Here is a 22,924-nt window from a genome sequence, read left to right as displayed (position 1 = left end):
GTTAACATCAATTGTGAAATTAAATTTATACATAATGGTTTGATCTCTTTTAGAAAACACCAAAGTCTTAGGCTCCACCACAGTGGAAACCCTAGAAGGTGGTTCAATGTGTGGAACATAGGTTCCTGCCTTCCTGCTTGTCCAACATTTTTCAACATTCATGTAATTATTGTCGATTTTTTTGGTGTTTAGAGAGTTACAGGCGAGTGGTATGATCAATCTCAGGATCTCTGGAAGGAAAATCTAATCACTTGAGCTATCCCCACTCTCATTGTCACATTGTTGATGAAGTCAATAATAGCTTAGAGACGGAGGGATAAGATGTTCAAGGAGCGCGGACATATTTAAGAATGTTATTGGCTAAATTTTTCAAAAGTTGTCCTATTCTGAAGAAATTAAGCTAATCAAAGGAGTCCATGTCATAAACCACCCTGAGGATCCATTGCCATGTGTGGTATCACGTGACTTGAACCAGTATCTAAAGGTGTGGCATCCCTCTTCTTATCGCTATCACGTATTAAAATCTCATTATTGTCAAAAGGACTTGCTGCATCAATACAAAGTAGAAGGTTAGGTCTCATCATGCACACAACTATTAAACTGCACATTTCAAACGTATGGCACGTGTAATGTATGTAACGTACCCGTAGTCATGATTGCGGATATGATCGTTGCAACACTCCGATTAGGGTGTAGCTTCCTAATAAGAGACGCAACACCAACAACACGAGGGGTTGCCATTGATGTTCTCCTAAATAGGCAATATGTACATTTGTACACTAGTAAAGGACAAGCAGCGAGAATATCAACTCATCATACTGTAAAGTCTTTAATTGATGAATATGTAATACCTCTATTTCTGAACATTCGGCTTACTTACTATTCATATGTGCATGACATACATGTGAATAATACGGAGTATAACACCAAAAATTTAATTGATAAACCTTTGAAATATCAGGGCTAATTTGGTTTAGAGTTTGGACACCAGGATGAGAAAAAACTCGTAGTTGAAGTAGGTTTAATTTCCAACGAAGGTGTTATTCAGTGAATCAGTGATTGATATACTTCGACAAATAGCAAGCTTTATTATTTGTATATTCATATGCTTCGACAAAATTAAATGTATTTGCCTCAAATAAAAGTTATTAAGATAGAGTGGTAAATTTTTGGGTAAATGTCACGAGGGACATTATTTGATCCGTATCAAAGTGTAACCCTACAACATCTACTTTTCATGATTTTTAGTTTTTTACAAGTTACTACCCCATATATTGATTAGATCTCTACTATAGCTCAAGTCTTAACATCAATCATATTCGTGCACAAAAACAAGGAATGAGATGGGAGCTTTGAATTGATCTCGCCTTATTGAGTTGATAAAAAAAATTACTACGTAAAAAGATTTTAATATTCAATTTCTAACCAAACCTCAACCCTCGCGGTTTTTCCTCGCATTAAGATCACTATCTACACAAAATTATACTTACGGGTTAGCTTTTGTTTAGTCCAATTATGCGTTTATTGTTAGAATTTTAGATATTAAATCCACAACCATAGATTAGTTAGTCTGAAAGTAATAGGATCAATTATGATACATTAATCTTATTGCGATGCAAATTCAATTTCCAAGTATAAGATCAATTATGATACTTTAATCTTATCGTGATGCAAATTCAATTTCTAAGTATGTTAAGAATTTTACAGAACTTGTACTCGATTAGGAGAAAAAAAACCGTGGAGCTAATAGTAGAGGATAATAGCCATTACTGAAATACTGAATAATTTAAATTCGTCAAACAAATAATTTATACAAACAAATAATGTATAAAAAGCATAGTTGGAAAAAGCAATTGAATAATGTAAATTCGTCAAACAAATAATAATTTATACAAAGCGTAGTTGAAAATTTTCCTATTAACAAGCTAAACAAACAAATAATCATACCAAAAACTGAAACCTGTTTCTTTTGGGTGATTGAAGACTCCAATCATCTCCGCATTAGTAATCAAAAATCCAAACTATGAAGTGCAAAAAAATCCAGATACGAGACACTGAATAGAAGGTATTAGTTCTGTGCAAAAAAATAGAAACAATGAAGAAATTGACTTGCATTAAGTTAGATTATTATGCTACTACCCATTGCACAAAAAGGGCACTGCTACAACCATACTGTAAGTTCTCATAACCATAATGTCATGTCTCAGGTAAATCTGAGCCGCATGGCAAGACAACCCCATAACTTCAACCCCAATATGAGCTAAGCCTCTATTACTCAACATTAAACATTCATAGACCGGGACAAGCAGTTTGATATTAGATAAATCCCGATTACGTACTGATGGACAAATATCAAGCAAAAACAATATCCCAGAAATGTATTATAACGGAAGCACCTAGAGTATATAGCCAAGCTACAAAAAATAAAGCAAATAGAACAGCACAACATGCATTCAGAGTCTAGGCCAATTTATTCAAAAAGTAAGGAGTCTTGAAAACAAAGAAGCTGCACATTAAATCTGACAATAATACTAGTATTACAAAGGATTTACCAGCACATGTCCAAAACGAAAACAATAATAATGAAAATATAATCTCTATAAAAAATCAGGTGACAGTACAAAACACTGGCAGATACCCATTGGCAAATACTTAAGCCCCGCTAAATCATTCCAATCAAGGATTGCATTCAAAAGCTATGTATCAAAATAATAGCACCAATACCTATCTAAATTAAAATAAACTTCATCTAGCATCAAAAATCCACATAAGATACTGATACTAGAACAAGGTTAACACCAAATTCTTCAATTCATACTACATAGTTGTCTAAACCAAAATAATAAAGACGTTAATAAAAGCAGATCTTCTAATGCCTTAAGCACTTGAGGAAGCATCTCTAATTCTCGTCGGGGTAGTACCTATCAGGCCAGACATAATAGGAAGGACAGCTCCTATCTCGAACTTAAGAACACTGATTTTCTACCGTGAATAAGGATGATACCGACTACTTCCACTATAGCCTCCCTTACCATAGAACCCACTAGCTCCACCATAACCAGCACTAGCGCCGGAATCATAACTGCCGCCATAGCCTGAAGCTCCATAGCTACCATAACCTTCACTTCCACCATATCCACTTAAGCTGCCACCAGAGTAAGCACCACTAAATCCTGCACCATAGGGACCAAATCTGCTAGAGTACCCAAGGGATGACTCTCCTCCATAAGCCCCTAAACTACCACTGCCAAAAGAACCATATCCTCTACCATATTCCCCTCCACTACCATAGCCTCCATACCCAAGCCTACCAGCAACACCTCCAGACATCCTATAGTTATTACCTGCACCATACCCACCATCAAAAGCCCCATAAGAGGCTCCATAACCAGCATAACCATCCCCATAAGAACGGTTCCTAGTGTTGCTACCATAAGTAGGAGCTACAGGATGGTTTGTGGGTTTCTTTGGTTCGGCCTTCTTGATCTCCACCTACAACAAAGCAACTCAGTTAACCTAAAGCCTGCTCCATCAAACTAAGATGAGAGTCCTCTTATCGCACAATCTATATCTGTATAGAACTATAGACGATATCCATGACTACAAACTAAAAAACCTTAAAAAGAAGAATATTAAAAATTGAGCATTTAGCAATGAAAATTGATTCTCAGCTCAAAACAGGTTCGTAAAATTCATGGGTGAAAATAAAATGCAGACATACCCACAAGCACACTAGATAAAAACATTTCCTATTAACATGGGTTTTCCAAACAGAAAAGTATGTTGAGCTCACCTGAGTACCCTCCATGTCAATCATATTTCCCTTGGAGAGTATTTCATCAACCACGTCTTCGTTGTCAAATACAATGAATCCAAACCCGCGAGAACGATTAGTCTCATGGTCACGTATAATTTGGTGTTCAGTCACCGCCCCGAACTCGGAGAAAAAGTTTCTGAATTCATCTGAGCAATCCAAAATTAATTCAGATTTTCAAGTCAGGTCTTAACTTTGAGTAGCATTTAAATATGAACATGAAAAAGATGGATACCACATACATGCTTTTATTATTACTCAATGTACAAATATCGATCAGGATAAAATCAAATTAAACAACAAACCTTCTGAGACGCTCGAAGGAATGCCTCCAACAAAAATCTTTTTTGTCTTGAAATCCTTGGACTGAGCAGCACCTTTGGGTATAGTACGCTTAATCTCAACCTTGTAACAAAGAAGAACACAAGTAAACTAACAGCAGACACAAATCAACAATAAATTGTCCGAGTATTAAACCTTCTACAAAATTCAACACATGATGAAGAGAATAGTACTTTGAACTGCAAAAACACCACTAAACCACAGAACTACACCACAAGTCCACAATACCTGTTTCCCATTAATGATTTGAGTATCCTCGATAACTTTGTCAACAACCGATGGATCAGCATAAGTGATGAATCCAAAACCCCTTGGCTGCCCACTGTAACGGTCTTTCATAATAACCGAGTCTGTTATCTCACCATACTTCCCAAAGTGCTTGATAAATGTAGCTATTTCACATTAAAACAAATAGAAACATAAGACTTGTAAGAATTACTAAGAATTAATATAAAATTTCACAATAATTCAGCCAGACGAACACATGAATACACAATTAACAAGGAAAAAATCTAGAACTTTTAACCCAAACAAAAAAAGTTCACTGCATCCTTGGTTCAGTAAATTAGAAACGAACATATAAAATCATAAATTAATTTAGAAAAGGGTCTTTCTACTCTTTCATTAAAACATTTCCACCCCTGAACATTTACACCAGTTCGAAATTCGGACAACGAACATAGGGAGTATCCAAATCAATAAATTCACCACAAAACATAACAAATTTGGAAAATTGGAAATTCCTCCTACAGAAATATATAATTTTTCTACCGCCATGGCTACAATTAAATTACAAGCTCAAATCCCACCAAAAAAAACATAATTCATTATTCATGAATACACTAATAGTTAATTGCATGTATTTAATTATTACAGAGTATATTGATATCAAATCATATTAAAAAAAAGCAAATAATTTGAGAACCAAAAAACAAAAATCGAAAAAGGGGGAAACTAAGTAAGAATTCAACAATTAAAAAAAAATAACAAAAATAATGTAATTAACAGTAGAGAAATACGAACTCACTGTTAGTTGTATCTTTGGGAAGGCCGCCAATGAATATCTTCCTGCAAACAAAAATCAAAATTAAAAAATAAAAAAGAAGAATTATTTAAGCAAAAAAAATTGAAAATTATTGCAAAAAAGGGGGGAAAATTCGAACCCAGGGCTAGCGCCATCGCCGTGAGGACCATCCGCCTTGAATTTGGAAGCCATTTTGCCGGAAAATCGAAACTCCGATTGAAATTTGTGTTAGTTCGGAAGATTTTAGGGTTTGATATGGAGAAAAGGGGGAAAGAGAATAAGAATGGACTACAACGTCTACAAGTATATAAATAGAACCTTGAAAAAATAAAATAAAGGGGTTTATATACCAGTGTACTGAAGTACTGATTAATCTGATGGGCTTTCTTAAAATATTCAATACGTACTCCTTTTTTTTTTTTTTTTTCCTTCTTCTTCTTCCTTGTGTGTGGTCGGAATGAGAAATAAGTGTATTATAGAGCGAATAATAACTTTGGACTTATTCTGATTTATTGAACTCAGCTGAACCTGGATTTGAACTGAACTAAGCTGAAATAAATTGTTTATGAGAGAAGGAAATTAGAAACTATATTGATTTGATAGGTTGGTGGCACTCTATCAGCTGGGTGGAGGTGGTTTCAAGTGGGTTGTGGTGGTTTTGATGATGTGTGAGGGTGGTTTGAGGTGGGTTAGGTTGGGTGCTAAGTGGTGAAAAAGGTGGCAGTTTTGGTGGGGCGAAGGTGAGGAAGGTGTGGGGTGTTATGTGTTGGTGGCTTAGGGAAAGAGAAACAAATACCGTGGAAGGTAAGGAGGAATAGCAGTAGAGGAATTTGGAGTAATTGAGTGGAGGGAAAAGAATGATTAAATTACCCTAACAAACAACAACTAAGTTAATCATCCTTGTCGATTCCATTTCCCTTTGCCTTTCCTAGATACTCCCAACGAAATGGTCTCTTGGTATACCTAAACCCTCATCTTATCCATCTTAGTTATATTTATATGTTGAGTTAGAAAACACATACATTAAATATGCAACAAAAATGGTAAGCTTCTACTCTATTACATGTTGATCTCAAATTTCAAGCCTCACTTTTTGGTTTATTATACCTAATATGTGTTAGATCGATCGAAGAAATGACGCATGTCATGTTCCATTCATGCTTAATTAAGTATTAGACTGTCACATATAACTGATTAACTTGTTAGCACACCATTCACACTTAAGAAGTATTAGACTGTCATATATAACTATATAATACGTGTTTGAACGAATACAAAGGTGACACGTATAAACATGTCATGGTTAACGGAAACACATGTTATTACTCCATTCATCCTTAAGTAATTATTAGGCTGTCATTTATAATTGTATAACTTAATAACACTCCATTAATGCTTAAGTAAGTGTTAAACTAAAAGTAAAAAAAGTAAGTATTAGACTGTCATATATAACGGTATAATACATGTTAGAACGAATACAAAGGTGACACGTAATATGTCTTGGTTAATGGAAACACATGTTAGCATTCCATTCATGCTTAAGTAAGTATTAGGCTGTCATTTATAGCTGTATAACTTAATAACACTCCATTAATGCTTAGGTAAGTATTAGGTTGTAAGTAAAAAAAGTAAGTGTCAGGCTGTCATATAAAACTATATAGTACGTGTTATAACGAATACAGAGGTGACATGTAGCATATATGTTATGGTTAATGGAAATTAAACACATGTTAGCATTCCATTCATGCTTAAGTAAGTATTAGGCTGTCATTTATAATTGAATAACACTCCATTAAAGCTTAAGTAAGTATTAGGCTGGAAGTAAAAAAAGTATTAGGCTGTCATATATAACTGTATAATACGTGTTACAACGAATACAAAAGTGACACGTAACATGTCACATATACTTTTTAGATACACTTGTCATCTTACTTAACACTCCATCTTTGCTTGATGAGCTGGCACATATAACTGATTGTGAACACTTGTTTATATTCTATTCAACCCTCTTTGTTCTTCCAATTTGGAATGAATGACTAAATTAAAAAAAAAAATTTAATAAGAGAGAAACAATTACGTGTAAAATAATTGATATCTTAATTTTTACAATAAATAATCCTATTCTTCAAAAAAAGAAAAAAAATCAAGATAATTAGTGTGGCTATTGAAAAGAGTGAATAGCCTGATAATTAAAAATTAAAATCATGTATGAAGCAATTCAATTAGTGAAATATTGCTTAAAATTGTGGTAAATCAAATAATAAATCTTCAATAATTGAGTTTAAAATTTTTAATCTCGTCTACATATTTACCATTTACATATTTAATATTTAATTTTGCTCAAAATATTTTCCTTATATAATGTAATAAAATAATTAAAACGAAAATCTCCCTCTTCAAAATCTCCCATTTCTACTCTCTCTCCTCTTTCTGTTTTTCTCTCTGTGTTTCTCCTGTCTGAGCTTCAACCAACACCAAACAATGAGCAACAACAGCGGCGCCTCCTCTTCTTCTTCGTCTTCTTCATCTTCTTCTTCAAGGGTTTCGATCCCTAACAATGTCCGCAAAACCATTCAGCATATCAAAGAGATCACCAGTAATCACAGCGAAGAAGACATCTATTCTATGCTTAAAGACTGTTCTATGGATCCTAACGAAACCACTCAGAGACTCCTTCATCTTGGTTTACTTCCTTTTTCTCTCTCTTTTTTCCCCATTTTTTCCCCTGTTTTTTGTTTTTTTTGCATTTTTTTTTTGTACTTTAATTAATTGAGATTATGCCTTATTTTTCTGGGGTTTTTGTGGGTTGATGCATTTTGATGATTTATGTAATGGGTTTTTGGTTTTTTGCTGTTTTTGTACTTTATGTTTGATTTCCCCCTTTTTATTTTGCTTTTGTGGGTGATTGGTAGGGTTTGAGTTTTAGTTTCATAGCCCTTTTTTGTGGGTTTTGCTGGATATGTGTTGTATAGGTGTTGATTTTTAACTCCATTGATTAATTAAGAGAAAAAATGTTTAATTTTTGGGAATGGTATGTCGCTTGACTTAAATCCGACCAATTGCTTTGGTTGTGGTGGCAAAAATACTTGAAGCAAGGATAAGGTAATTCAGTCCACGGGGCGGCTTTGGATCGAATTCAGGGAGGTTGTTCGCTGGGGTGGGGGGTTATCTCATAGGTGGGACGATTGCCTTTTTTTTAAGTTGAAGCGGAATTTGCTGTACATTTTAGTGTGTCAATCATGGTTTGGTTGAGGTGGTGGTGGTAATGGTGTGTGTGTGATGTGCTTCTAGTTCAGGAATTTTTGTTATTATATTGTTATACAAATTTCTAAGGTATGTACAAAGTTATTAACTAGTGATCGTAACAATCTATTGGTTTTGCAGATACGTTTCATGAGGTGAAAAGGAAGCGGGATAAGAGAAAGGAGGTATTCACTACTCATCCATCTGTGACATGTAATTTAGCATGTACAATTTTATTCAAGTTGCTTACTGTATTGCTACCTGTAAAGAGGCAAATGTTCTGAATTTCTGTCATAATTTCAAAATCGATTTTTGCTCAATTTATAGTGGTGTTTTAGATCTTAGATTTGGTCATGATTTTAAAACCACTTTTGTGGGCAGTGCAGACGGTTTGCAGTTTTCGTGGCCTAATGTTAAGGTCACGGTAAGCTCAAAAACAAAACCTTTACTATATTGCTGTGCTATGTTGTTTTGACTGAGGTTTACTAAGTACTACCTTGATCGGTCTGATGCATTGATTCATTGATTGCTTTGTTGTGCCAATTTTTGTTTATTTTCCACCATGCTTTAGTGTGGGCAAGATTTAGCTGTTTGCTCTTCTGCAACACTTGAGGACTAATGAGATTATACCAATCAATATGTAGGGAATGTGCTTCACTAAATAATTGGTGTCTGTTTGATGACATTAAATCATTTAAATACATCGGAGTTCAACACAGATCAAATGGACCTAACTTTTAGTGAAATTGATTCGCTGTGATTACTTAAAAAATAAAGTCTTCCTCTATCCTTCTAAATGGAGAAAATATCAATTGTGTAATTGAATTTTCTAGTAGATTATTGCATATGATGGAACACAATGTATGAGGTTCTTGCTGAAGCTTTATACATGTGTTTACTGTTTTTTAAGTAAATCTTGATTTTTTTTTTCAAATGTATAGTTGCAGACAGTGAAGAGCAGACCAGGTGAAGATTCTAGGTGGAAACCTGGTCATCAAGGGCGAGGGACTAGGAATGCTCGAGGGAACTCTTTTTCTCAGTATACTTCTAATGGTACTTTTTTTAATGCCCTTCTCTACTTAATATTCTGATTTTGCTCCAATCTAAAATAGCATCTGATTAGTGATTATGCACACACTAGTAGATGTGCAGTAGGTGCACTTGGATGCTCTCACAGTCTCACATGCATTATGACATTGTGTACACTTCAAAACTGTCCTCAAGCCAACTCAGTTAGTGCTGGTTTGCTGAAATGCAGGGTTTTAGGTAGTCTGACATCCAATATATAATTTCTGGGATTATTGCTGTTCCTGGTCCTAGTGGTTCCTTTTTTTTTTTTTTTTTTTTTTTTTTTCATTTCAGTGTCCACCTTTTCCGTGATTGTCTTGTAACTCCATTGAGAGAAGTTCAAGTTTCCTGAGAGATGTAGGTGTGTGGATTTGCATTTCTTATTGCATATGAAGTTTGGAGTGTAGTTCTAATGAGAATACAAAGTGAATACTGACACAAATATCTTTGCTGTATGCACAAGTTTGAACAGAAGAATATTGTTCCTGATATTGTGTAATCTGTGTATCTTGTAAAATTCTTTTGGTGTCGTAGCCTTGTAGGGAAGTCAAGAAAAACCTTAACTTATTATGGAGTACTATCTTAAGGAATCCAAAAAACAGTATTTACTGTCCACTTATTCTTCTGCTTTTTTATATGGCTGCTCATTTTCCACTCTTCTGGTGGGGGTGGAGAGGAGGTAATTAATATATTTTGAAAATAAGAAGTGATATTTAGACAATTACTGAATTATTAAACTAAGATACTCTAGTAGAGAAGCTAAATGCGTTAATTATCTAGTTGAAAATGGTTTTACATTTTCACATTGATGAATTTTGTGGAATACCCTATCTCTTCTTAACCTATTGATCTATGCTTGGATGCTAATGTCTCCTTGTTTATTTCCTGTTTATGCTAGATGCTGGGGGTCAGAGGACAGCTGCCATACGCAAGGAGAATGGAGGTAATTAATATATTTTGAAAATAAGAAGCGATATTAAGAGAATAACTGAATGATTAAACTAAGATACTCTAGTAGAGAAGCTAAATGCGTTTTTAATCTTGTTAAATTGATGAATTTTGTGGAATACCCTATCTCTTCTTAATCTTATGGTCTCTGCTTGGATGCTTCATTCCTGTTGATGCTAGATGCTGGGGGTCAGAGGACAGCTGCCATACGCAAGGAGAATGGAGGTGATTAATATATATTTTGAAAATAAGAAGCGATATTTAGAGAATAACTGAATGATTAAACTAATATACTCTAGTAGAGAAGCTAAATGCGTTTTTTAATCTTGTTGAAAATGCTTATACATTTTCAAATTGATGAAATTTGTGGAATACCCTACCTCTTCTTAACCTTAAGATCTCTGCTGGGTTGCTAATGTCTCCTTGTTTCTTTCCTGTTGATGCTAGATGCTGGGGGTCAGAGGATTTCTGCCATACACAAGGAGAATGGAGTAGAAGAGAGTAGAGGGAGAGGTTTCAGGCATCCTCCTCCGCCTATTTCCAAGGGAGCAGACTCTATTCAATTACGCAATCTAGAGAAGTAAATAACTTTTAGACTTACCAGACTACCTTGGGGTCACCACTTAAGCTATTTTTTCTATCATATCAGGAATGCATTTAGAAAATTCTCCCATTTTTAATTTGTAGCTATCTGTGCAGGTCGTCTTCCATTGTGAATGGGCCACTAGAGCTGTCTAATGGTACCCTCAGTGGGAGCCATGGTGGCCAGTCAACCTACCCATCCGACAAAAAAATTGATGCTAGTGCAGACAATGCAGGTAGTGTAATGCCCAAGGCTAATGCTGAAAGTGCACCCTCTGCTTCAGATCCTGTGCTGGTGCCCCCATGTGATTTGCCAGTTACTACAGATGGTTCGATTAAACGGGAAGTGCGAATTCAACATATGCCTGCTGACACATGTACTGATCTTGCTGATAGAGGAAATCATCTGAACCAGCATGAACCCCAAAATGTTGACAGTTCTCAGGCATCTTCATCTGCAAGTGAAAAGCAGCTGTTTGAAGTTGTAGAAGTTGCACATCCAAAAATATTGGGTGAATGCCCTTCAGCTGATAAGAGTCATGTTTCTGACAGTGTTACTGTTGTCAAGCCTTCCTCACGACAAGGTATTGACCCATAAAATAAATTTGTTGCTCTCTCCCTCTCCTATCATATATCACCACTTCTCCCATATAATATTACTTCAGTCTTTATTTATGTACTTTCTATGACAATTGTTAAGTGCTTCAACAATCGGAAATTCTAGCCAGTGTTTCAATGCAGTTATGTTTTCTTGATGTGGCAAAGACACTGTAACATATCTCATGCTTTCTTACCGCCTGACGGCCATCCATGTCTGACTGGCTTTGGTCTGTAGACCTTAAAAAACTTTGACTTTGGCCTCTGGGCGCATAATAATGCCCTACTTGAGTGTGTGCAGGTCTGCTCAGTCTGCACTTAATGCTGCTCTGCTTAAGTTTGTGCATGTCCTTTTCGGAGGCAATTGTTAAGGCTCAAAGACTTAAATTTTTATGTATTTGTTAATGATATTTTTCTAATGCTTGGCTGACTTTATGTTTCTTCATAATTAGATGTTTGTTTCGAAGCCACCTTTGGCCTGTTTTGGATGCTTGCATATTCTTGTTCGATGATTTTAATACTTGCTGATTATATGATAATGCATTTGATTCATGTATTTGCTCATCTCTATTTTCCCCCAAACCTCCATTAACATGTTTTGTCCTGATCTGGTATATATCTTATGGTTTGACTGATTATACTGTATGATGTTAGAGCTGAAATGCTCTAAGAGAAACATTCCAAGTTATGGACTTTGCTTGGCGCCATAAACTAGATCTTATGAAAGACATGGTTGATCAATGACACTGAAGCAGTTTTTGTTTATGTGGTTTCTCAATAAGTGATTCTAAATATTTCAGGTGTAAAGGGTGCAACCACAAAGCTAGAGAAGTTAAAATTCTCTGATGGTGAACATGTCATCATACCGCAGCATATCCAAGTTCCTGACGCAGTGAAAAATGTACTGAGTTTTGGAAGCCTTGATGCATGTTTTGTGGTCAGGGAAAACTGTGTAGTAGCTATTGAAAGCAATGGGAACTCTGACCTTGGTACTGATTCAGCTCAGGAGGAAACTGTCAGCAAACTTTCTTCACGGTCTGTTTAGTATGCTTCTCCTCCCGCACTCCTCATTAATCTGCTACTTGTTAGGGTTCTATGTCTCCTTTTATTAGGTGTCCTCTTTTGATACGAGTTTGCTGATGACTGTTTCTATTTTGGTTGATAAAAATTCCTGATTTTAAGTTTGCTTTCTTTCTTTACTCTGTTGAAGTGCTCACTGCTCAGTTATTTTTTGTTGCTCAAAAGAATTGCATATTAATTGCCATTCCAACTTTGTAAGTTGATTTAATCTGTTTTAAATACACCTCAAGGTGATGAAAGTTAAGGTACAACTTAAGTGATATGTGTACTCAAGGGATGTCAAACAGTTCCATTTCAACATGGAATGCTGAATCTTGATGTTGTAGATTTGCTGCATTTTATTTGGAGCCTAGTTATCATATTTCTGGGTCATGTGTGCTATGGAGTTTCTTTCGTCTTTCTAAATGTGGATGTGTGTTTTTGTATCTTCTAAAAAGGATGACTGGCGGAGTTTATTGAGTTAAAAACCCTATGGCTCTAAACTTATATTTTTATCTCAAACTATGTGCAGTGATCAAGATGGAATTTCAACTTTACCCCAGGCAATCCATGCAGATCATTTACAACCAGCTTCTCATTTACCTGGCAATAATTCACCCATTGATACAGAAGTTTCTTCATCTGCTACAGTTCCAAAAGCTGATCAGCCAAAGCAAGAGACTTTGCCAGCTGTAGGCCCTCCGTTTCCTGTTGTTCAAACTGCTCCAAGCTACACCTTTGGTTTCATGCCTCCAATGGTGGCAAATGTGCTTGCCCAACCTGAAGGATTTGAGTCCCAAACTCATGTTTCAAACTCTCTGGTATGTTTTACCGGGACCTTTGTCAAGGTTTTTCTCTCAAAAGGTTGCTGATTGATCTGGTTATTGCCTATGTCCCTTGTAGGCATTCTAGCACCCATCCTCACTGAAAATGCTAGATTCATTAAGCACTTTCGATTAGGTTCTTTTGGCTAAGGGAAAACTCAAGTCCAATTATATAGGAGGCATCCTAACACAGTAGCACCCATCCTCGTTACATGTTCATTAGAAGCATTAGAAGTGATTGAAATGCAAACAGAACCTTGGTTGACAAATTTGTACTTATTATTTGAATTCACACTAAAGTCAGGGTTTTCCATCTTTTTTGGAAATTAGATTGGACTGCAATAGAAATTTTAGTGGCTGTTTGGTGGTCATTGTGATCTAAGGAGATATGAAATTTAAGTATGGTGCGACTTTATTTGGACCATAATTTCTTTCAAATACCTTGGTTGAGATTAGACCTTTCCATAAGCATGCAACATTCTGTGAGCAAGAATTATACGATAATTAAAATCATGTAAAACTGTTTATATAGTCTTGTACTCCATGATTATGTGATCAGCATAGGACTCTTTTTTGCATCTTGCCTGTTTTTGCTCTGCTGAGCTCACCTGAATACTCACCTAACTGCTTTTTAATGATTCAAACTGATATTTATTAATTAAAACTGTTTGTACTGATTCCAAAGTGTCTTGTTACATGTGGTTAGGGGATTTTCCTGATTGGAACGGATTTTTCCTGAATGCTACTGATTTTGTCTTGATAAGAACTGATTTTGTCTTGATAAGAACTGATTTCTGCTTAATTAAAATGGATTTTTGTACAGATCTACACTGATTCTTACTGTATGTTTTTTTTGGGTAAAATTGAACAGGGCCTTTGTGCTTAACTGCCAACTATGATGTTCTGACTCCTATTTGTAATTAGTTTAAAGGTTCTGACTATTGTATGGCTCTTAATTGCAGAGTTCTACAGCTGTGTCTACTTCTGTATCCACCCCTCCTCCAACGCAGTCTGATGCTGGGCAAAGCTCCGTAGCAGTATCTCACCAGCCAATTCCTCTATTCCGTCATCCTTATCCTCCTAACTATATACCTTATAGCCATTACTTCTCTCCATTTTATGTACCTCCTACAATGCATCAGTATTATGGTCACACTGCATTCCCCCAACCACTTCCTACTGGCAATATGTATCTACCCCCACCTACTGCTGCAGCAGGAATGAAACTTTCTCCTCATTTTAAGCCAGGTTCCAATACAGGAAACCAAGTGCCTTTAGGGGTGCCATCTGGCTATGGGGCATACAGTACTGCTCAGGTTGCCTACAGTCAAAATGCTGCTGCTGCTGCAACTTCGGGAAATTCCAGTAATGGTGAAGATCTTGGCACACCTGCCCTAAAAGAGAATAATATATTCCCTGGACAGCAGGTTGGTTTATGCGCTGTTTAGCTTTGTATTTGTTCATTAAAGCATATTTTTGTTTTAGTTTTGAAATTGAGTAGATATGGTAAACATGACAATATTCTTACTATTGTTGGTCTTTGGGGAAATCAAAAAGCTCGGTTTTGAGTAAAATCTCAAATTAGCCCTTGATTCTTTCGTATTTCCTTTAGTCATGTTCATTTAGTTTGATAATTTGGTTACGGTGTGCTGTTATTGAAACATGTGCCAATATCCCTATATGCCAATTCTGATACTTGTATGGCTGGCTCCTTGTGCTAGTATATTATTCTGGTATATACATGTTAGTCCTCTCAACATAAAGTCTGAGATCATCCTCTCTTCACTATATATTTTTTTTCTCATATATTTGTGCGATCCAATCCATGATATTGTAAATCAATTAGAACTCAGGCTCACTGTCCTGAACACTTCTTATACTGATTCTTGATGTTTGAGTCAAAACTTGATTGATTACTAAGCTATTTCCTGCATAAAATCAATCAGAACTTGTGCATTTTTCAACGTAGGCTCACTGTCTTGAACGCTTCTTATACTGATTCTTGATGTTTGAGTCAAAACTTGAATGGGTTACTAAGCTATTTTTTGAACAGAGTGAAGGTTCAGCTGCCTGGCTTCATCCAGCAGCAGGTCGAGATACAACAAGCTTCCCGTTGAACCCTTTCTTAAATCTTCCTCAACAAGGACAGCACATACTCAATCCTCAATCTGGACATGGTGGCTTTGCTCTCTATCATGCTCTGCAACCCATGGGAAGTCCAGCACCGGGTCTTCCACTGTTGCAGCAGTCTCAACCTGTGGCAGGATCAGTGGAATCAGTTGGCCCACCTTCAAATTCTTATCAACAGCCGCAACGACAACAGCAGGTTAACTGGAACATGTAGTTTCACAGCAATATTTGGTACATGACTAGAATGGTCTTTTTGAAGCCTTGTGGAGGGGAGGAGATAGTATACATCGGCCTGCTGATAGTGTAAATATAGAACAATTTGTGGCCATGAATTTGAAAAAACTGAAAGGAAAAAAAAAGGAAAGAAAATTAAAGTGAGTAGATTTCTCTTTTGATCCCCATTGATATGCAACGCTTTCGGAATAGTTACTAGGAGTTGTTAATGGCTTCCAATTTTTAACATTTTCATTCTTTTTGGATTGGAGGCTGATAGGAATTTGGAGAAGTATGAAATGAAATCTCTTTTTGTTATCAGAAAATCATTTCTCCTGTATATTGGATTTTGATGAAACATGGTGGATTATAGAATTTGTAATTGGTAGAAAAAAAAAAAAAATCAGTGTTAACTTATTCTATTAGTAATCCAATTGTATCTCTGTTCGTTACTCTTCCTCCCATCCTCCCTTCTCCCCATTCTTTTTACTTCTTTTTAAAGACAGAGTATATATCATACTTTGTATACAATTGAAAAATGGATTAGCCTGAAACCCGTGTGATGCACAATTTATGTATTACTACGAATTACTCCGTATGATAATACTTCGAAAATGTGAGTTATATTATATGGTTTCTAGATACTGGCCACACAACCCTTATACCACCCGGAAAATTCATCTCATCTCTCAACTTTCTTACACTCCGTCGTTTACTCTAACTGCAATCCAATACACATCTTGTGTAATTCATTCAAAACCTTTTATACTTCTTGTATTTTGTTTAATGCTAACATAGGAAATATATTCAATGCTTATGCGTAGACTTTAGGTGGCGTAAATCATACGAGTATCATTATTAGCCTTATTTTTCCCTGTAATTAACAACTTGTCCTATATATGAATATGTATGCAGATAAAATATGATCCGTGATGCCCTCAACAAATGCAGACCAAGTAACTGTGATTTTTTTCACCTAGTATCCTGGTAATATTTGGCATTTTCTTCCATATTTTCTGGGGTAAATAATAGTTAAAATAATAAAAAAAAGCTATTATCAACCTTTTACTTCAATCTCACATTCTCACCTAAAGCAATTTCCATTTTAATAAATTATAATTTTCTTCTCTATTTTTTTTTTTTTTTTTTGTTTGAAGTAAGTTGCTCATTGAACATACAGTAGTACATTCATGAATTGATCAAATTTTCATATATTTTTGCTCATAAAATAAAAAATATAGGTACCATGCACTAATTAGCTTATTACTAAATATACATTACGGAGTACAAATTAAGAGTTTGTTAAAACTATCTTTTCAGTATTTTGATCTTTCACTAAGAAATTTTACAAGCATTTCTTTCTTCTAAATTAGCAATGGTGTTTAAGTTAATGATTTTGATACATCAACAAATTTCTTATATTCAATAAATTTGATTCAATACTTTTATTTTTAGAGACATTCCAATTAAGGAAACATCTCTAAATTTTTTTCATCCTTATATATAAATATCTATTTACCAATAAAACCTCATTCTTTAATTTATTTATTTTATTACTGTCATAATTGTTGAAGAGTTTTTCATGTCTGGAAAATCAAGGCAAATAGTAGTAGTCCTACATGGGACTGTGGAGGGATGCTAGAAAGTTTCTCAAAAGGAAAGAAAGTGATGCAGGAGAATCAGGTTTATTTTCTTCTTCTCTTCAATTTTCCCTTTTTAATGTAGCGATATTAGATTTTAATGCCAACGAGTTGTTGCTCCCGGATGCACAATATGATTACAACAAACTCGATCTTTTACGTGGTAACATATGTCCTTAAAAAGTTTTATCTCATGAAACAATGACACTTTAAAAATGGTTTATATGTAATGTTCAAATCTCTCATAAATCAACAGTTTAAATCTACACAATCAAAATAGAACACACTTTTTCTAGAAAAAAAAGGGCATAATTTTAAAACATCTAATCTAGTTTATATAATTATTCAACACCATAGATTATACTTTGAGTATTTGAGTGTGACTAAATCATGTCCCTTTGTATATAAGCAATCTACACAATTAGTTACGTGTGTCACATTCAATCTTTGCATTATTTAATGTTTGTTATATAGTTAAGATCATAAGTGGTCCATATAATTGATTCAAAACTAGTTGGTTATTTTTCTTAGCATCCAAGTGAATTGAGTTTCAGCTTTATTCCACTCTATTAACAAAGTTTACAAACCTTCTCCTTTACTTGTATTTGTTGCATTCATTTTTTCTTTGTTTTACCAGGTAGAGCCCTGGAGGAACTAAGAGGTTCTCTGTACAATGATCTACGTACGTCTTCAGAAACCGCCAAGCGGCAACAGCAGCGGTTCTGTGGCCCTGCCGTGGCCATGTCTTTCAATTTCATGGTCGCCGTTGGGATTATACTCACCAACAAACTGGTACATTTTCTTTGATCTCATTAATTTTATAAAAATGTGGTTAGATAGGATTTATTTCATTACTTTTTAATGTATGTCTGTATCATCCTTTTCTAGTTTTACTACTTTGTTACGTATGTTAGTTTGTGTGTTGTACATTTGTACTCAATCTATCTGTAGAGGTGACAAATGAGTTGTTCGCTTTAATGCTTATGCATGCATAAGTAGCTTTGTTGTAACTTAAGTGAACTCGATTTATTTGTTTTGTTTGGCTTTGTTGGTTCCAGGTGATGGGGAAAGTGGGATTTAATTACCCAATATTCCTAACACTAATCCACTACACAGTAGCATGGATTATGATGGCCTTGTTCAAAGCATTATCTTGGCTCCCAGCCTCACCGCCTTCGAAATCAACACCTTTTTCTTCTCTGTTTTCTCTGGGAATTGTCATGGCTCTTTCCAATGGCCTTGCCAACACTAGCCTCCAGCATAACAGGTTCATCAGATCACCTCCGGCCTCTTCCAAACCCGAAGATGTAAACATAACTTAAATCTGGAGTATGCTGTATTGTTTATGCTGTTTTTCATTTTGCAGTGTTGGATTTTATCAGATGGCTAAGATTGCTGTAACTCCAACAATTGTTCTCATAGAATTCGTCTTTTTCCGGAAGACCATATCTTACAACAAGGTCTGCTTTCTGTAATGTTATATATGAGGCTGATTGGCCTATGTAATTTAATTACCTAACATGGCTAAGTTTGCATCATAAGTGATTTATACTAAGGTGTGTTTTAGAGCTAAGTGCTATACTTGTTCGTTTCAGGTCATGGCTTTGGGTATAGTTTCAGTAGGTGTAGCTGTTGCAACAGTGACAGATCTCGAGTTCAATGTATTTGGTGCTTGTGTCGCGGTTGCTTGGATACTTCCTAGTGCAGTGAACAAGATACTGTGGTCTAATCTACAACAGCAGAGCAACTGGACTGCTCTAGCGTAAGAAACATCATTTATCGATTCAGAGTTGCTTCTTCGAAATTAGTCTTGTAAGGTTTTTAACTAGGACACTTAATAAAAACAGTCTAACTAATGCAGATTGATGTGGAAGACAACTCCTGTCACAATATTCTTCTTAGTAGCTTTGATGCCATGGCTTGATCCTCCTGGAGTTCTGTCCTTCAATTGGAATGTCAGTAACTCATCAGCAGTTGTGTTGTCTGCTGCTCTTGGCTTTCTGCTACAATGGTCTGGAGCTTTAGCACTCGGGTACTTGTTTAGCACTTCAGTTCTATGAATTATTTTATCTCAAGTACCCGTGTTTGATCTGATACTCTACATTGTCACATTGGTATAGACATACTCTTCACTTTGCATTCAAAACATGCCAAAACATTACTATAAAGTAGCTAAAGTTACATTCATGCAACAAAGGTCTTAAGAAAAAGTAACAAAATACTTGCTAAGAATTTGCACAGAATTTGACTAGTTTTATGGAAATGCAGGGCAACATCAGCAACATCTCATGTAGTTTTGGGACAATTCAAGACCTGTGTCATCCTGCTGGGAGGCTATCTATTGTTAAATTCAGATCCAGGACCTACGAGTCTTTGTGGAGCAGTGGCAGCGTTGGGTGGCATGTCAGTTTATACATCACTTAGCCTTAATGAATCCGTTGAAAGTGTTGTGAAGCAGTTTCCGAGCTTGAATCAACTTGCAAAACCTAAATCAGACATTGAAGAAGATGAGGACAAAGCAAGTGTGATAAGCGTCTCAAGTACCGAGTGATTAAGTAGTAGTGATAGGCTGATAGTTTGCAAAGAAAGTAATGTCGGGGGGAGTGTCGTCGAAGGTGCAAAGGAAGAGAAAGTAAGAGAGTAGCTTATTTTAGCTTTGATAATGCATGTTGTACAGGAGAAATGAATATAGGATTATTATGAGTTCAAACAGTAGTCAGCTTTTCCGTTTCTACTGATTAGGCTCGAAGGAGATTTACATGCTTTTAAGCTGAATGTATGTCATTAGTAACTCCATCTTTGTATTCCTAGGCCATATTGTTCAATAGCACTTGCTGATTTGTGCCTCTCTCCACTACTTCTACACCACTCTCAGTCACATGCCAGCATTTTCTCTGGCATGGGTCACTTCGTAATTGCGGCTCTATGTATTGTTTTGCAAATGAGAGTTTTAGCAGTTTTTGTTTTTTTTGGTCAGTTGGTGACTTGAAGTCAAATACTCATATTTATCCAAGATTTTTAGTTCATTACCAAGTATAGAAATTGTTTTGCATAGTTGAGTGTGTTCATCTCTTCTGAGATATATTATCATGATCAGTGAGTAATATCTGCTGTGAAACATTTATGCAAAACAGGGAAAAGCCTCCATAGTCGGGGACTTGGGAGATAATTACATTAGACTTAAATTGTTGAAAGGATCTTTGAGTTGATCTTGAAGACTTGTGATTTATTTATATGTTTTTAGAGTGGGCCAGGAATCTCTGATGGAAGATAACTGGGCAGATGACGATATAGAAAATGAATTGGCGCCTATAGCTGTTCAACTGGCATATGTTCAGCAGGTATAAATCGTGTGGAATCTGACTTCCTTTACCTTTGAATGTAGATTTGCCAAAAGGCTCAATTTTCCTGTCTTTTCAGCTCCTTGGAAATACACAAGAAGCTGTGCAAGCATACTTAAACATGATAAAACAGAATTTAGCTAATGAATCGTCCCTTGCTATCGCAACAAACAACTTAATTTCCTTTTGAGGTCCAAAAGAATTTTCTGACAGCCTGAAGAAGCTTGATAGGCTCATAGAGAAAGGTGATGGAGGCCAGTTACAGCTGGCTCGTGCACTGGAGTCAAAACTCTCAGTCAAGCAGAAGGAAGCAGTCTATGTTAATCGAGCTGTTTTGCTTATTCATGCTAACAAAATTGACCAGGTAACTTCAGTCTTGTCTTTAACAAAGTGTCTGTCACATGTTTACTTATTTGTTTCTTTATTTTTATTATAATATATCCTTGTGCACCATTTCTGCACCAACTCATACTTAATAGTTCGTATATCAAAGACATGAAGTAGCATTGAATGCACTATCTAATTTTCAGGCTCGGGAACTTGTTCCTGCTTTAGTGGGAATGTTTCCAGACAGCGTGACGCCTGTGCTGCTTCAAGCTACAGTACTGGTCAGGGAGAACAAGGCTGGCAGAGCCGAAGAAGTGCTGGGGCAGTTTGCTGGAAAGTCCCCTGAAAAGTCAAAGGTATTTCTCCTTGCCAGAGCCCAGGTTGTTGCTGCTGCTGGTCACTTTCAAGTTGCTGTCGAGTCCCTTTCAAAAATCTCTGATATCCAACATATACCTGCTACCGTGGCCACCATTGTTACCTTGAAAGAACGTTTAGGAGATATTGATGGTGCTGAGGTTGTATTAGACAATGCAATCAAATGGTGGTCCAATGCAATGACTGAAGACAACAAACTTACTGTTATCATGCAAGAGGCTGCTGCTTTTAAGCTAAAGCATGGTAGACAGAAAGAGGCTTTGGAGTTGTTTGAGGAGCTTGTTAAGAAGAATAGCAATGTTGATGCTTTGGTAGGATTAGTGACTACTGCTGCTCATGTCAATGTTAAAAGGCTGAAGCTTACGAAAAGAAGCTCAAATCACTTCCTGGTTTGAAGGGAATTAATGTAGATGATCTTGAAACAACCTCTAGGGCAAAGCCCACTGAAAATGGATCTCGTCTTGTGAATATTGAAGGGCATGATGAGATTAAGAACAAGGATAAAACTAAGAAGAAAAGGAAAAGAAAGCCAAGATATCCACAGGGATTTAACCTTGCTAATCCCGGCCCCCCACCAGACCCAGAGCGTTGGTTGCCAAAGAGAGAGAGAGATCTACCTTCAGACCCAGGAGAAAGGATAAGAGGGCAGCTCACGTTAGAGGCTCACAGGGTGCTATTGCTCGGGATAAACAGAAAGCTGGAACTTCTGATGGTCCTGTTCGTAGTTCTGGGGCTGATAATGCTGATACAAAGGCTACAAATTCAAAGTCAAGCCAAGCTAACAACTCAAAAGCAGCCTCTCAGCATATTGGTGGATCTAAATCAAAAAAGAAGTCACGAAAATAGTCAGTTGTTTAACCTTCATTGCAAATTTTTTTCCTCCTGTCAGCATTTTTGCTTTTGAAATTTTGCTCTCATTTTGGGTTTATGTTGTGTTTGTGACCCTTTTTTAGTCTCACATGACAATTAAATATTTTTGGTCTCTTATTTTTGGACTAATAGTAACACAATTAAATCCACACATAAAATCGAGAATTATTCTGCATGCTTTTGCCTTTGTGTTTAACAAAGAATAACGTAAAGCTATGTTCTCATCGACTTATGTTAAAAGAACTGTACTTATTTATGCTAAAATGAAATTATCTTGCTGAAATAAAATTATTTTTGCTGAACCCTACTAGTTGACAGACTCTTTTATAGTTTTGGACTTCTTTTTTATGAAAATTGGCCTCAGGTAACTTATTAACCCCAAATTGCTACTCTTTACTGCTATAAATCCACCCAATTTTCATAGCCAATGCGCCTGCACATGGTAATATTTTTACATTTATACTTCTTAAGGGACCAAGTTTAGCCGTTTAGGGCTAAGTAAGACTACAAGCATGTCTTGAATGTAC

General features: G+C 35.9%; 3 protein-coding genes and 1 pseudogene across 4 annotated transcripts; 3 read left to right on the top strand and 1 right to left on the bottom strand.

Annotated features, from left to right (window-relative positions):
- Positions 1–2,518: 2,518 nt before the first annotated feature.
- On the bottom strand, positions 2,519–5,495 carry LOC145575026 (heterogeneous nuclear ribonucleoprotein 1-like). The gene is made up of 6 exons (XM_081632949.1): positions 5,320–5,495; positions 5,184–5,224; positions 4,385–4,548; positions 4,120–4,219; positions 3,794–3,963; positions 2,519–3,492 (listed from the first exon to the last, which is right to left on the bottom strand). Exons 1-6 carry the CDS (start codon positions 5,370–5,372, stop codon positions 2,983–2,985), a joined length of 1,038 nt encoding a protein of 345 aa, XP_081489075.1. The 5' UTR covers positions 5,373–5,495; the 3' UTR covers positions 2,519–2,982.
- A 2,087-nt stretch (positions 5,496–7,582) lies between these two features.
- Positions 7,583–16,296, top strand: LOC145575024 (GBF-interacting protein 1-like). Of its 2 annotated transcripts, XM_081632946.1 has the most exons (11): positions 7,583–7,863; positions 8,565–8,608; positions 9,365–9,476; positions 10,390–10,434; positions 10,620–10,664; positions 10,887–11,019; positions 11,139–11,605; positions 12,419–12,653; positions 13,210–13,498; positions 14,464–14,928; positions 15,555–16,296. In XM_081632946.1, exons 1-11 carry the CDS (start codon positions 7,662–7,664, stop codon positions 15,843–15,845), a joined length of 2,328 nt encoding a protein of 775 aa, XP_081489072.1. In that variant the 5' UTR covers positions 7,583–7,661; the 3' UTR covers positions 15,846–16,296. The 2 variants fall into 2 exon arrangements, with proteins under 2 accessions (XP_081489072.1, XP_081489073.1); XM_081632947.1 differs by lacking the exon at positions 10,620–10,664.
- Positions 16,297–18,108: 1,812 nt separating this feature from the next.
- On the top strand, positions 18,109–20,480 carry LOC145575025 (nucleotide-sugar uncharacterized transporter 2-like). The gene is made up of 6 exons (XM_081632948.1): positions 18,109–18,276; positions 18,543–18,751; positions 18,851–18,944; positions 19,080–19,246; positions 19,346–19,516; positions 19,753–20,480. The coding sequence occupies exons 1-6, from the start codon at positions 18,226–18,228 to the stop codon at positions 20,033–20,035; spliced, it is 975 nt and encodes a 324-aa protein (XP_081489074.1). The 5' UTR covers positions 18,109–18,225; the 3' UTR covers positions 20,036–20,480.
- LOC145575821 (uncharacterized) lies at positions 20,076–22,373 on the top strand (annotated as a pseudogene).
- Positions 22,374–22,924: the final 551 nt, after the last annotated feature.

The sequence above is a fragment of the Chenopodium album genome, chromosome 13 (genome assembly GCF_948465745.1).
Source record: "Chenopodium album chromosome 13, dcCheAlbu1.1, whole genome shotgun sequence".
NCBI classification, from domain to species: Eukaryota; Viridiplantae; Streptophyta; class Magnoliopsida; order Caryophyllales; family Amaranthaceae; genus Chenopodium; species Chenopodium album.
This window is presented reverse-complemented; position numbering and strand designations above follow the sequence as displayed.